General features: G+C 51.4%; 1 protein-coding gene across 1 annotated transcript; it reads left to right on the top strand.

Moving 5' to 3' along the window:
* Positions 1-3,109: 3,109 nt before the first annotated feature.
* Positions 3,110-5,419, top strand: LOC137630697 (calponin homology domain-containing protein DDB_G0272472-like). Its single transcript, XM_068362332.1, has 2 exons — positions 3,110-3,994; positions 4,400-5,419. The coding sequence occupies exons 1-2, from the start codon at positions 3,110-3,112 to the stop codon at positions 5,417-5,419; spliced, it is 1,905 nt and encodes a 634-aa protein (XP_068218433.1).
* Positions 5,420-13,119: the final 7,700 nt, after the last annotated feature.

The raw sequence follows: 13,119 nt of genomic DNA, 5'->3' as shown, positions 1-13,119 counted from the left end.
TAAAGAAATTATTAACTTACTTTTATGACCTGGACGACGAAACTTATGGATCACCATGGTGTTGAGACTATGACGTCTTAATTTCTATGAACGGCACTTGGGACACTGTAAGCATTGGGTTATTACATTATGTGATTCAAGGAAATTATCAACATTGATTGACGTATCAAAAAATTCCCCATGAAATTTAGCAAATGCTTTTAAGTATTTCTATAACTTCCATTGCAAAATATGAAAAAAAAACCTCACCTGAAATAACAAAGACCTGACAAGGACAAAGGTTTCCACGCAAAAGGAATTGTTGGAAGGGATATGAAAAGAACACTTGAAGAGATAAGGGAAGGGGCTAGGGAAATATTAACCCCCACCCCCTGTGAAAACTTTCAATACGTATGGGTTCGTGATTGGTTAACGGAAAAACAACGGAGTGTAGAGGGTAAACATGAATGCACTAGAATGGGAAACTTGTCCAGAGCAAGTATTTATGTGAAATCGCGGCGTGACAAGGTAATAACAAAATGTATAAAATGGAGTGTATGATAAATAATATTTAATGGGAATATAAATTGAGGTGATTTTATAAGGTATCGGATAATAAAACGTGTAATACTGGTGTCAAATGTAATATGTATACTGTACGAGGGTATTACATAAAAGGAATGGTATAGTTGTACTGGATCAAGTCATATAGGCTACTTGAATAAAGCAGGTGAAGTCGAATAGTTAAATTATCCTTCCTTGATGACTGAGAGGGACCAGGTGTCCGCCCCTCTCCTCTTCCAAGACTGCCAAAAACCTGACAGTCATGCGCCTACTGTCTGGAGGAGACAAACTTCATTTTCTGGAGCGAGGTCTGAAAGAACCCCTGGTAGATCTTGGTCCTGATTCTTGCCTTCTCCCTCTAAAATCTGGTCTTGAAGTAGACCTGCCCCGAAAGGGCTGCTTGAATCTCCTTTCCTCCCGTTTCGAAGAAGAAGGAGGGGCTGCCAAGGGCTTACGAGCAGAACAAGATAAAAGGTCTTGGGTGGCTTTTTGGGCCAGAGAAAGCATAATGTCATTAACCAGGGACTCGGGAAAAAGATGTTGAGAAAGGGGGGCGTAAAGAAGCTCAGACTTTTGTGCAGTGGTAACAGACCTAGAAGCAAAAGAGCAAAGCAGAGCTCTCTTCTTTAGGATCCCAGCTGAGAACAGCGCAGCCAACTCATTCGCCTCATCTCTATGGGCCTTATCCATACAGGACATAATACTGGTAAGGTCCCTAGATCCTTCCATCTGGTCAGTTTTCCTTGCGAGAGTCCCAAGCGACCAGTCTAGGAAACTAAAAACCTCAAAGGCTCTAAAAATACCTTTGACGAGATGATCCAGCTCCGACATCGACCACATGACCTTGGCTGAGTTGAGAGCATGCCTTCTAGCAGAGTCCACTAAACCAGAGAAGTCACCCTTGGAGGAGGAAGGCACTCCCAGACCCAAAGGTTCCCCAGTTGCATACCACATACCCGCTTTTGAAGCAAGACGAGCTGGTGGAAACGAGAAGGAAGTCTTAACTGCTTGTCTCCGCTCCTTCATCCAGTCATCAATCTTCGTAAGAGCCTTCTTTGCGGAGATAGACAGTTTCATCTTGATGAAGGCCGACTGTTTCTTGGCCTTCTTTCTGTTAAATTGGGACTGAGGAGATTGAGGGGCAGCAGGTTGGAATTCCTCTCCAAAAAGCTCAAGAAGGGAGCGAGAGAGAACTTTGTAATCTCCCGCAGCGTTGGCAGGATTATCATCGTCATCAGAAACATCCTCGAGGTCCTGATCCACATCCGCAATATCCTTCGAACGAGAAGAAGGAACCTTAGAACCCGACAAGAGCAAATCAAAGGCATCATCCTGCAAAAGACGGGTTGCATCCTGGAGTCCAGCGCTAGAAGAATCCTTGGAACGAGAGGCAGTATCGTCCCGAAGAGGCCGGGTGGTATCGCCCTGGCACCGAGAACGAGAGGCAGAGTCGTTCTGATGTCGAGAGGATGACCTCTTGGCTAAGGACTTCGAAGCCTCTAAACTCTGAGGACGGGATGGAGGAGAAGGTGGGAGGAGGACCCTCAGAAACGGGACCGAAGAGAGAGGAGGAGGAGGAGAGTATTCAGAGGAGAATGGAGGAACGCATCATTTCCCTGGAAAGGGAAATCAGCTCCAGAAAGGAAGTAGAGTCGAGATCCTTAGCAGAGAAAGAAGAGTTGTTAGCAGAGAAAGAAGAGTTGTTAGCAGAGAAAGAAGAGTTGTTAGCAGAGATCAACGTCTCTCTAACGTCGTTGGAGCTCTTCAAATCGATAGGAAAATCGAGATGGACAATTTGACAAACATTAATGACGACCTGGAACTAACAAACGGAAATCTGAAAAAGGAAATCTTCAATCAAAACGTTGTCCTAGGAAAATATCAAACTGAGTTGACCGAGAAGGAAAAGGATATCAGCTCTAGAAAGGAAGTCGAGTCAAGATTCTTAGCAGAGAAAGAAGAGTTGTTAGCAGAGAAAGAAGAGTTGTTAGCAGGGAAAGAAGAGTTGTTAGCAGAGAAAGAAGAGTTGTTAGCAGAGAAAGAAGAGTTGTTAGCAGAGAAAGAAGAGTTGTTAGCAGAGACTCAACGTCTCTCTAACGTCGTTGGAGCTCTTCAAATCGATAGGAAAATCGAGATGGACAATTTGACAAACATTAATGACGACCTGGAACTAACAAACGGAAATCTGAAAAAGGAAATCTTCAATCAAAACGTTGTCCTAGGAAAATATCAAACTGAGTTGACCGAGAAGGAAAAGGATATCAGCTCTAGAAAGGAAGTCGAGTCAAGATTCTTAGCAGAGAAAGAAGAGTTGTTAGCAGAGAAAGAAGAGTTGTTAGCAGGGAAAGAAGAGTTGTTAGCAGAGAAAGAAGAGTTGTTAGCAGAGAAAGAAGAGTTGTTAGCAGAGACTCAACGTCTCTCTAACGTCGTTGGAGCTCTTCAAATCGATAGGAAAATCGAGATGGACAATTTGGTAAACATTAATGACGACCTGGAACTAACAAACGAAAATCTGAAAAAGGAAATCTTCAATCAAAACGTTGTCCTTGGAAAATATCAAACTGAGATGACCGAGAAGGATCAGAAAATCATTGAACCTACAGAGCAATTGGAAAAAGCTCGCCAAGACAACAGAGAACTAAATAAGATAGTTCATGAGAAGATCGAAGTGATTGGGGAGATTTCAGTGGAGAGAAATGTACTTGAAAAGAGCCTAACTGAGGCAAGGATAAATGATATAATCAGGAATGAAAGGTACAAATGCCTCTTGGATGAGTTAGAATGTCTCAAGAAAGAACATTTAAATAAATTATGTGAGATGGAACAAAACCACCTAGAATTCGGCGAGAAACTACAAAAAGTGGATCGTGAAAAGGTGGCCTCTATTCATCGCCTCGAATCTGTATTTGAGGCAGAAATAGATGAACTGAATGAGACAAATGAAAAGCAAATGCAGATTATCAGAGAGATGGCAACAGAGAAAGAGAGGTTGGAAATTAGCCTGACTGAGGCCAGGATGGAAAACTTGACAAATGAGGGAAATTACAGTTGCCTCGTAAAGACGTTAAAAGACGTTAAGAAGGAAGTCTATAGGCTGGAAGATGAGTTGTCTAAGGCTCAAGAAGAGATTGGCGAACTAAAGGAGACGATGACTTCCATTGCCAAGGAGAGAGATTCTCTCCAGGAACGCATCGGCCATTTAAGTTCTAGTAAGGAAGTGGCAGAGAACAGGATCGTCCAAATCACCAAAGAAAATATTGGTCTGCAGGACGAGCTGCTTGCCGCAAATGAAATCACCTCTTTACTCAAGGAGAAACTTGAAGAGAGAGATAAGAAAAAAGACGAAAACAAACCTGGAATAAGGAAAGTGAAACTTAGAAAATCAGGTTTAACAATCTCGACCGAGATGGATGTTAAGATGGATAGACAGAAGGAAGATGTCCAAATGGATGTTAAGATGGATAGACAGAAGGAAGATGTCCAAACGGATGTTAAGATGGATGGACTGAAGGAAGATGTCCAAATGGATGTTAAGATGGATCGACAGAAGGATGTCCAAATGGATGTTAAGATGGATAGACAGAAGGAAGATGTCCAAATGGATGTTAAGATGGATAGACAGAAGGAAGATGTCCAAATGGATGTTAAGATGGACGGACAGAAGGAAGATGTCCAAATGGATGTTAAGATGGATAGACAGAAGGAAGATGTCCAAATGGATGTTAAGATGGATAGACAGAAGGAAGATGTCCAAATGGATGTTAAGATGGATAGACAGAAGGAAGATGTCCAAATGGATGTTAAGATGGATAGACAGAAAGAAGATGTCCAAATGGATGTTAAGATGGATAGACAGAAGGAAGATGTCCAAATGGATGTTAAGATGGATAGACAGAAGGAAGATGTCCAAATGGATGTCATTGTCAATAAAAAAGGGGAAGACAATGTAGTTAAGGCAGAGGACCTGCTTGCCAACGGACACAAGGAGGAGTTGGAGAACGAGCCTGACGGAGGGATATCTGGTTTGGGTCAGGTGTTGGGCAGACTACTAACCTCAAAAGGAGCTGTCCCTGTCAACTGCCTCCGGGAAGAGCAGAAACTCCAAAAGGAAAAGGAGGAAAAGCAAAAGGAAGAGAAGATTGCAAAGAAAAAACCTGCTCGCAAACCTATCGTCTTTGACCTGGAACCCGAGAATCATAAAAGGGTTTCTTCCTCACCCCATACAGGAAGAGGTACAGATGGGTTTTTTAACTCGACAATCGGCTGTGGATCTGAGGAAAAGCAAAAGGAAGAGAAGATTGCAAAGGAAAAACCCGCTCGCAAACCTATCGTCTTTGACCTGGAACCCGAGAATCATAAAAGGGTTTCTTCCTCACCCCATACAGGAAGAGGTACAGATGGGTTCTTTAACTCGACAATCTGCGGTGGATCTGAGGAAAAGCAAAAGGAAGAGAAGATTGCAAAGGAAAAACCTGCTCGCAAACCTATCGTCTTTGACCTGGAACCCGAGAATCATAAAAGGGTTTCTTCCTCACCCCATACAGGAAGAGGTACAGATGGGTTCTTTAACTCGACAATCGGCGATGGACCTGGCAGCCATATCATCTTCCAAGGTGCAAAGGTTGGAGTTTACACCACAAGGGACTATGACGTCGAGGGTCACGTGACTGTCGACTTGGACGTCCCAAGCAAGTTCCACCGAGTCATATATGGAGTGGGCGGAAGGACGCTGACGGAAATCACCCGGCAGAGTGGCGTCAGCTTAATAAAGCTCCCATGGCAAATCAACAACAATCTAATCACCATTAGTGGTACCATCGAGCAGGTTCAATTAGCAGCTACTCATATCGATAGGCTTCTGAGGAGACTTCGCTAAATTAATACTTGGATCAGCGAAGGGATGGAAAAAAACAATATGACAAACAAAAACCCCCAAAAAATAAAAAAAAAAAAAAAAAAAGACTAAAAAAAAAATAAAAATCTAAAAAAAAAATAAATAAAAAATCTAAAAAAAAAAATCTAAAAAAAATAAAAAATCCAAAAAAAAAAATCTAAAAAAAATAAAAAATCTAAAAAAAAAAAAAAAATCTTTTCAGTTTATTTTGTGAGGAAAAGGAGATTTAGCCGAGTGTTGCCAGGACCAAACCTTCAAATAATTGTGCTCAACCTATTCAGGAAGTTCCAGACACCAGTTCCAAACGTAGATGATGCTTTCCCCCCCCCCCACCCCCCCTGGATCTTTGGCCTGAATGACTGACTGCCCAGCTAGAAGGAGGAGGCTTGGAAGGACTGTCCAGCTTGAGGGATGCAAGGCTTAAATATCCAGCTCGAGGACAACAGTCTTTGCAGAGGGAAGAAACCTGGCGCGTTCCAGTATGCTATGTACCTTGGTGAACGAGTACAGGACCCTTGTCAAGTGTACAAATGGATCTATTCTGGATCTATTCTTCCGGATACCAACCTTCGGGTGGTTCTGGGGGAATAATCTAGAATACCAGCTCTGCAGAGGGAACGAGCTAGGCTTCTTTTAGTATGCAGTAGACTTGTCCTTATATGTTGAAGAAGGAAGCTGTGTTTCTTCAAGCGAGGTCTGTCAGAACAGGTGCTCATCCAATGGCTGCAGCAGCTGATGGAGAGGGTTCAAGAACGGATGGGGGCAGGGCAGCAGAGGAAGTTTTGGTAATGGCAGCACTCGAGATTAAGTTGATGTCCTCACATTCCTATTTTTGTTAGTAAGAGATAATGTATTTTTTTCTAAAGGATTATAATTTTGTAACATTTTTTTTTTTTTAGTTTTGTGAAAGGAATAATATATTATTTTTATTTTGAAAGGAATAAATTCTTATTTCCTTTTGTGAAAGGAATGAATTTTTTTTTTTATTTTGTAAAAGGAATATTTTTTTAAGGAATAGTATTTTATTGTTTAGTTTCCTAGGCCGATAATGATGCTTGGCTTAACCGCCCAGCACATACTGACGCTTGGCTTAACGGCCCGACCAATGATGACGCTTGGCTTAACCGCCCGGCAAATGATGACGCTTGGCTTCACCGCCCGGCAAATGATGACGCTTGGCTTAACCGCCCGGCAAATGATGACGCTTGGCTTCACCGCCCGGCCAATAATGACGCTTGGCTTAACCGCCCGGCCGATGATGACGCTTGGCTTAACCGCCCGGCCGATGATGACGCTTGGCTTAACCGCCCGGCCGATGATGACGCTTGGCTTAACCGCCCGGCCGATGATGACGCTTGGCTTAACCGCCCGGCAGATGATGACGCTTGGCTTCACCGCCCGGCCAATAATGACGCTTGGCTTAACCGCCCGACAAATGATGACGCTTGGCTTAACCGCCCGGCAAATGATGACGCTTGGCTTCACCGCCCGGCCAATAATGACGCTTGGCTTAACCGCCCGGCCGATGATGACGCTTGGCTTAACCGCCCGGCCGATGATGACGCTTGGCTTAACCGCCCGGCCGATGATGACGCTTGGCTTAACCGCCCCGCCGATGATGACGCTTGGCTTAACCGCCCGGCAGATGATGACGCTTGGCTTCACCGCCCGGCCAATAATGACGCTTGGCTTCACCGCCCGGCCAATAATGACGCTTGGCTTAACCGCCCGGCCAATAATGACGCTTGGCTTAACCGCCCGGCAAATGATGACGCTTGGCTTCACCGCCCGGCCAATAATGACGCTTGGCTTCACCGCCCGGCCAATGATGACGCTTGGCTTAACCGCCCAGCACATACTGACGCTTGGCTTAACGGCCCGACCAATGATGACGCTTGGCTTAACCGCCCGGCAAATGATGACGCTTGGCTTCACCGCCCGGCAAATGATGACGCTTGGCTTAACCGCCCGGCAAATGATGACGCTTGGCTTCACCGCCCGGCCAATAATGACGCTTGGCTTAACCGCCCGGCCGATGATGACGCTTGGCTTAACCGCCCGGCCGATGATGACGCTTGGCTTAACCGCCCGGCCGATGATGACGCTTGGCTTAACCGCCCGGCAGATGATGACGCTTGGCTTCACCGCCCGGCCAATAATGACGCTTGGCTTAACCGCCCGACAAATGATGACGCTTGGCTTAACCGCACGGCAAATGATGACGCTTGGCTTCACCGCCCGGCCAATAATGACGCTTGGCTTAACCGCCCGGCCGATGATGACGCTTGGCTTAACCGCCCGGCCGATGATGACGCTTGGCTTAACCGCCCGGCCGATGATGACGCTTGGCTTAACCGCCCGGCCGATGATGACGCTTGGCTTAACCGCCCGGCCAATAATGACGCTTGGCTTCACCGCCCAGCCAATAATGACGCTTGGCTTAACTCGCCCGGCCAATAATGACGCTTGGCTTAACCGCCCGGCAAATGATGACGCTTGGCTTCACCGCCCGGCAAATGATGACGCTTGGCTTCACCGCCCGGCCGATGATGACGCTTGGCTTAACCGCCCGGCCGATGATGACGCTTGGCTAAACCGCCCGGCCGATGATGACGCTTGGCTTCACCGCCCGGCCGATGATGACGCTTGGCTTAACCGCCCGGCCGATGACGACGCTTGGCTTACCGCCCGGCCGATGACGACACTTGGCTTAACCGCCCGGCCGATGACGACGCTTGGCTTAACCGCCCGGCCGATGACGACGCTTGGCTTAACCGCCCGGCCGATGACGACGCTTGGCTTAACCGCCCGGCCGATGATGACGCTTGGCTTAACCGCCCGGCAAATGATGACGCTTGGCTTCACCGCCCGGCCAATAATGACGCTTGGCTTAACCGCCCGGCCGATGATGACGCTTGGCTTAACCGCCCGGCCGATGATGACGCTTGGCTTAACCGCCCGGCAAATGATGACGCTTGGCTTCACCGCCCGGCAAATGATGACGCTTGGCTTCACCGCCCGGCCAATAATGACGCTTGGCTTAACCGCCCGGCCGATGATGACGCTTGGCTTAACCGCCCGGCCGATGATGACGCTTGGCTTAACCGCCCGGCCAATGATGACGCTTGGCTCGACCGCCCGGCCGATGATGACGCTTGGCTTAACCGCCCGGCCGATGATGAAGCTTGGCTTAACCGCCCGGCCGATGATGACGCTTGGCTTAACCGTCCGGCCAATAATGACGCTTGGCTTAACCGCCCGGCCGATGATGACGCTTGGCTTAACCGCCCGGCCGATGATGACGCTTGGCTTAACCGCCCGGCAAATGATGACGCTTGGCTTAACCGCCCGGCCGATGATGACGCTTGGCTTAACCGCCCGGCAAATGATGACACTTGGCTTCACCGCCCAGCCAATAATGGCGCTTGGCTTAACCGCCCGGCCGATGATGACGCTTGGCTTAACCGCCCGGCCAATAATGACGCTTGGCTTAACCGCCCGGCCAATAATGACGCTTGGCTTCACCGCCCGGCCAATAATGATGCTTGGCTTAACCGCCCGGCAAATGATGACGCTTGGCTTAACCGCCCGGCCGATTATGACGCTTGGCCTAACCGCCCGGCTGATGATGACGCTTGGCTTAACCGCCCGGCAAATGATGACGCTTGGCTTAACCGCCCGGCAAATGATGACGCTTGGCTTCACCGCCCGGCCAATAATGACGCTTGGCTTAACCGCCCGGCCGATGATAAGGCTTGGCTTAACCGCCCGGCCGATGATGACGCTTGGCTTAACCGCCCGGCCGATGATGACGCTTGGCTTAACCGCCCGGCAAATGATGACGCTTGGCTTAGCCGCCCGGCCAATAATGACGCTTGGCTTAACGCCCGGCAAATGATGACGCTTGGCTTAACCGCCCGGCCAATAATGACGCTTGGCTTAACCGCCCGGCCGATGATAAGACGCTTGGCTTAACCGCCCGGCCGATGATGACGCTTGGCTTAACCGCCCGGCCGATGATGACGCTTGGCTTAACCGCCCGGCCGATGATGACGCTTGGCTTAACCGCCCGGCCGATGATGACGCTTGGCTTAACCGCCCGGCCAATAATGACGCTTGGCTTAACCGCCCGGCCGATGATGACGCTTGGCTTAACCGCCCGGCAAATGATGACGCTTGGCTTAACCGCCCGGCAAATGATGACGCTTGGCTTAACCGCCCGGCCGATGATGACGCTTGGCTTAACCGCCCGGCCAATGATGACGCTTGGCTTAACCGCCCGGCCGATGATGACGCTTGGCTTAACCGCCCGGCAAATGATGACGCTTGGCTTAACCGCCCGGCAAATGATGACGCTTGGCTTAACCGCCCGGCAAATGATAACGCTTGGCTTAACCGCCCGGCAAATGATGACGCTTGGCTTAACCGCCCGGCAAATGATGACGCTTGGCTTAACCGCCCGGCAAATGATAACGCTTGGCTTAACCGCCCGGCCGATGATGACACTTGGCTTAACCGCCCGGCCGATGATGACGCTTGGCTTAACCGCCCGGCCGATGATGACGCTTGGCTTAACCGCCCGGCCGATGATGACGCTTGGCTTAACCGCCCGGCCGATGATGACGCTTGGCTTAACCGCCCGGCCGATGATGACGCTTGGCTTAACCGCCCGGCAAATGATGACGCTTGGCTTAACCGCCCGGCAAATGATGACGCTTGGCTTAACCGCCCGGAAAATGATGACGCTTGGCTTAACCACCCGGCCGATGATGACGCTTGGCTTAACCGCCCGGCAAATGATGACGCTTGGCTTAACCGCCCGGCCGATGATGACGCTTGGCTTAACCGCCTGGCCGATGCTTGGCTTAACCGCCCGGCCGATGATGACGCTTGGCTTAACCGCCCGGCCGATGATGACGCTTGGCTTAACCGCCCGGCCGATGATGATGCTTGGCTTCACCGCCCGGCCAATGATGACGCTTGGCTTAACCGCCCGGCCAATGATGACGCTTGGCTTAACCGCCCGGCAGATGATGACGCTTGGCTTCACCGCCCGGCCGATGATGACGCTTGGCTTAACCGCCCGGCAGATGATGACGCTTGGCTTCACCGCCCGGCCGATGATGACGCTTGGCTTAACCGCCCGGCCGATGATGACGCTTGGCTTCACCGCCAGGCCGATGATGACTCTTGGCTTAACCGCCCGGCCGATGATGACGCTTGGCTTAACCGCCCGGCCGATGATGACGCTTGGCTTAACCGCCCGGCCGATGATGACGCTTGGCTTAACCGCCCGGCCGATGATGACGCTTGGCTTAACCGCCCGGCAGATGATGACGCTTGGCTTCACCGCCCAGCCAATAATGACGCTTGGCTTAACCGCCCGACAAATGATGACGCTTGGCTTAACCGCCCGGCAAATGATGACGCTTGGCTTCACCGCCCGGCCAATAATGACGCTTGGCTTAACCGCCCGGCCGATGATGACGCTTGGCTTAACCGCCCGGCCGATGATGACGCTTGGCTTAACCGCCCGGCCGATGATGACGCTTGGCTTAACCGCCCCGCCGATGATGACGCTTGGCTTAACCGCCCGGCAGATGATGACGCTTGGCTTCACCGCCCCGCCAATAATGACGCTTGGCTTCACCGCCCGGCCAATAATTACGCTTGGCTTAACCGCCCGGCCAATAATGACGCTTGGCTTAACCGCCCGGCAAATGATGACGCTTGGCTTCACCGCCCGGCCAATAATGACGCTTGGCTTCACCGCCCGGCCAATGATGACGCTTGGCTTAACCGCCCAGCACATACTGACGCTTGGCTTAACGGCCCGACCAATGATGACGCTTGGCTTAACCGCCCGGCAAATAATGACGCTTGGCTTCACCGCCCGGCCAATAATGACGCTTGGCTTAACTCGCCCGGCCAATAATGACGCTTGGCTTAACCGCCCGGCAAATGATGACGCTTGGCTTCACCGCCCGGCCAATAATGACGCTTGGCTTAACCGCCCGGCCGATGATGACGCTTGGCTTAACCGCCCGGCCGATGATGACGCTTGGCTTAACCACCCGGCCGATGATGACGCTTGGCTTCACCGCCCGGCCGATGATGACGCTTGGCTTAACCGCCCGGCCGATGATGACGCTTGGCTTACCGCCCGGCCGATGACGACACTTGGCTTAACCGCCCGGCCGATGACGACGCTTGGCTTAACCGCCCGGCCGATGACGACGCTTGGCTTAACCGCCCGGCCGATGACGACGCTTGGCTTAACCGCCCGGCCGATGACGACGCTTGGCTTAACCGCCCGGCAAATGATGACGCTTGGCTTCACCGCCCGGCCAATAATGACGCTTGGCTTAACCGCCCGGCCGATAATGACGCTTGGCTTAACCGCCCGGCCGATGATGACGCTTGGCTTAACCGCCCGGCCGATGATGACGCTTGGCTTAACCGCCCGGCAAATGATGACGCTTGGCTTCACCGCCCGGCAAATGATGACGCTTGGCTTCACCGCCCGGCCAATAATGACGCTTGGCTTAACCGCCCGGCCGATGATGACGCTTGGCTTAACCGCCCGGCCGATGATGACGCTTGGCTTAACCGCCCGGCCGATGATGACGCTTGGCTCAACCGCCCGGCCGATGATGACGCTTGACTTAACCGCCCGGCCGATGATGACGCTTGGCTCAACCGCCCGGCCGATGATGACGCTTGGCTTAACCGCCCGGCCGATGATGACGCTTGGCTCAACCGCCCGGCCGATGATGACGCTTGGCTTAACCGCCCGGCCAGATGATGACGCTTGGCTCAACCGCCCGGCCGATGATGACGCTTGGCTTAACCGCCCGGCCGATGATGACGCTTGGCTCAACCGCCCGGCCGATGATGACGCTTGGCTTAACCGCCCGGCCGATGATGACGCTTGGCTCAACCGCCCGGCCGATGATGACGCTTGGCTTAACCGCCCGGCCGATGATGACGCTTGGCTTAACCGCCCGGCCGATGATGACGCTTGGCTTAACCGCCGGCAAATGATGACGCTTGGCTTAACCGCCCGGCCGATGATGACGCTTGGCTTAACCGCCCGGCCGATGATGACGCTTGGCTTAACCGCCCGGCCAATGATGACGCTTGGCTTAACCGCCCGGCCGATGATGACGCTTGGCTTAACCGCCCGGCCGATGATGACGCTTGGCTTAACCGCCCGGCAAATGATGACGCTTGGCTTAACCGCCCGGCCGATGATGACGCTTGGCTTAACCGCCCGGCAAATGATGACACTTGGCTTCACCGCCCGGCCAATAATGGACGCTTGGCTTAACCGCCCGGCCGATGATGACGCTTGGCTTAACCGCCCGGCCAATAATGACGCTTGGCTTAACCGCCCGGCCAATGATGACGCTTGGCTTCACCGCCCGGCCAATAATGACGCTTGGCTTAACCGCCCGGCAATGATGACGCTTGGCTTAACCGCCCGGCCGATATGACGCTTGGCTTAACCGCCCGGCTGATGATGACGCTTGGCTTAACCGCCCGGCCGATGATGACGCTTGGCTTAACCGCCCGGCAAATGATGACGCTTGGCTTCACCGCCCGGCCAATAATGACGCTTGGCTTAACCGCCCGGCCGATGATGACGCTTGGCTTAACCGCCCGGCCGATGATGACGCTTG

The sequence above is a fragment of the Palaemon carinicauda genome, chromosome 3, assembly GCF_036898095.1.
Source record: "Palaemon carinicauda isolate YSFRI2023 chromosome 3, ASM3689809v2, whole genome shotgun sequence".
Classification (NCBI taxonomy): domain Eukaryota; kingdom Metazoa; phylum Arthropoda; class Malacostraca; order Decapoda; family Palaemonidae; genus Palaemon; species Palaemon carinicauda.
Note: the sequence above shows the minus strand (reverse complement) of the source record. Positions and strands in the feature narration are given on the sequence as shown.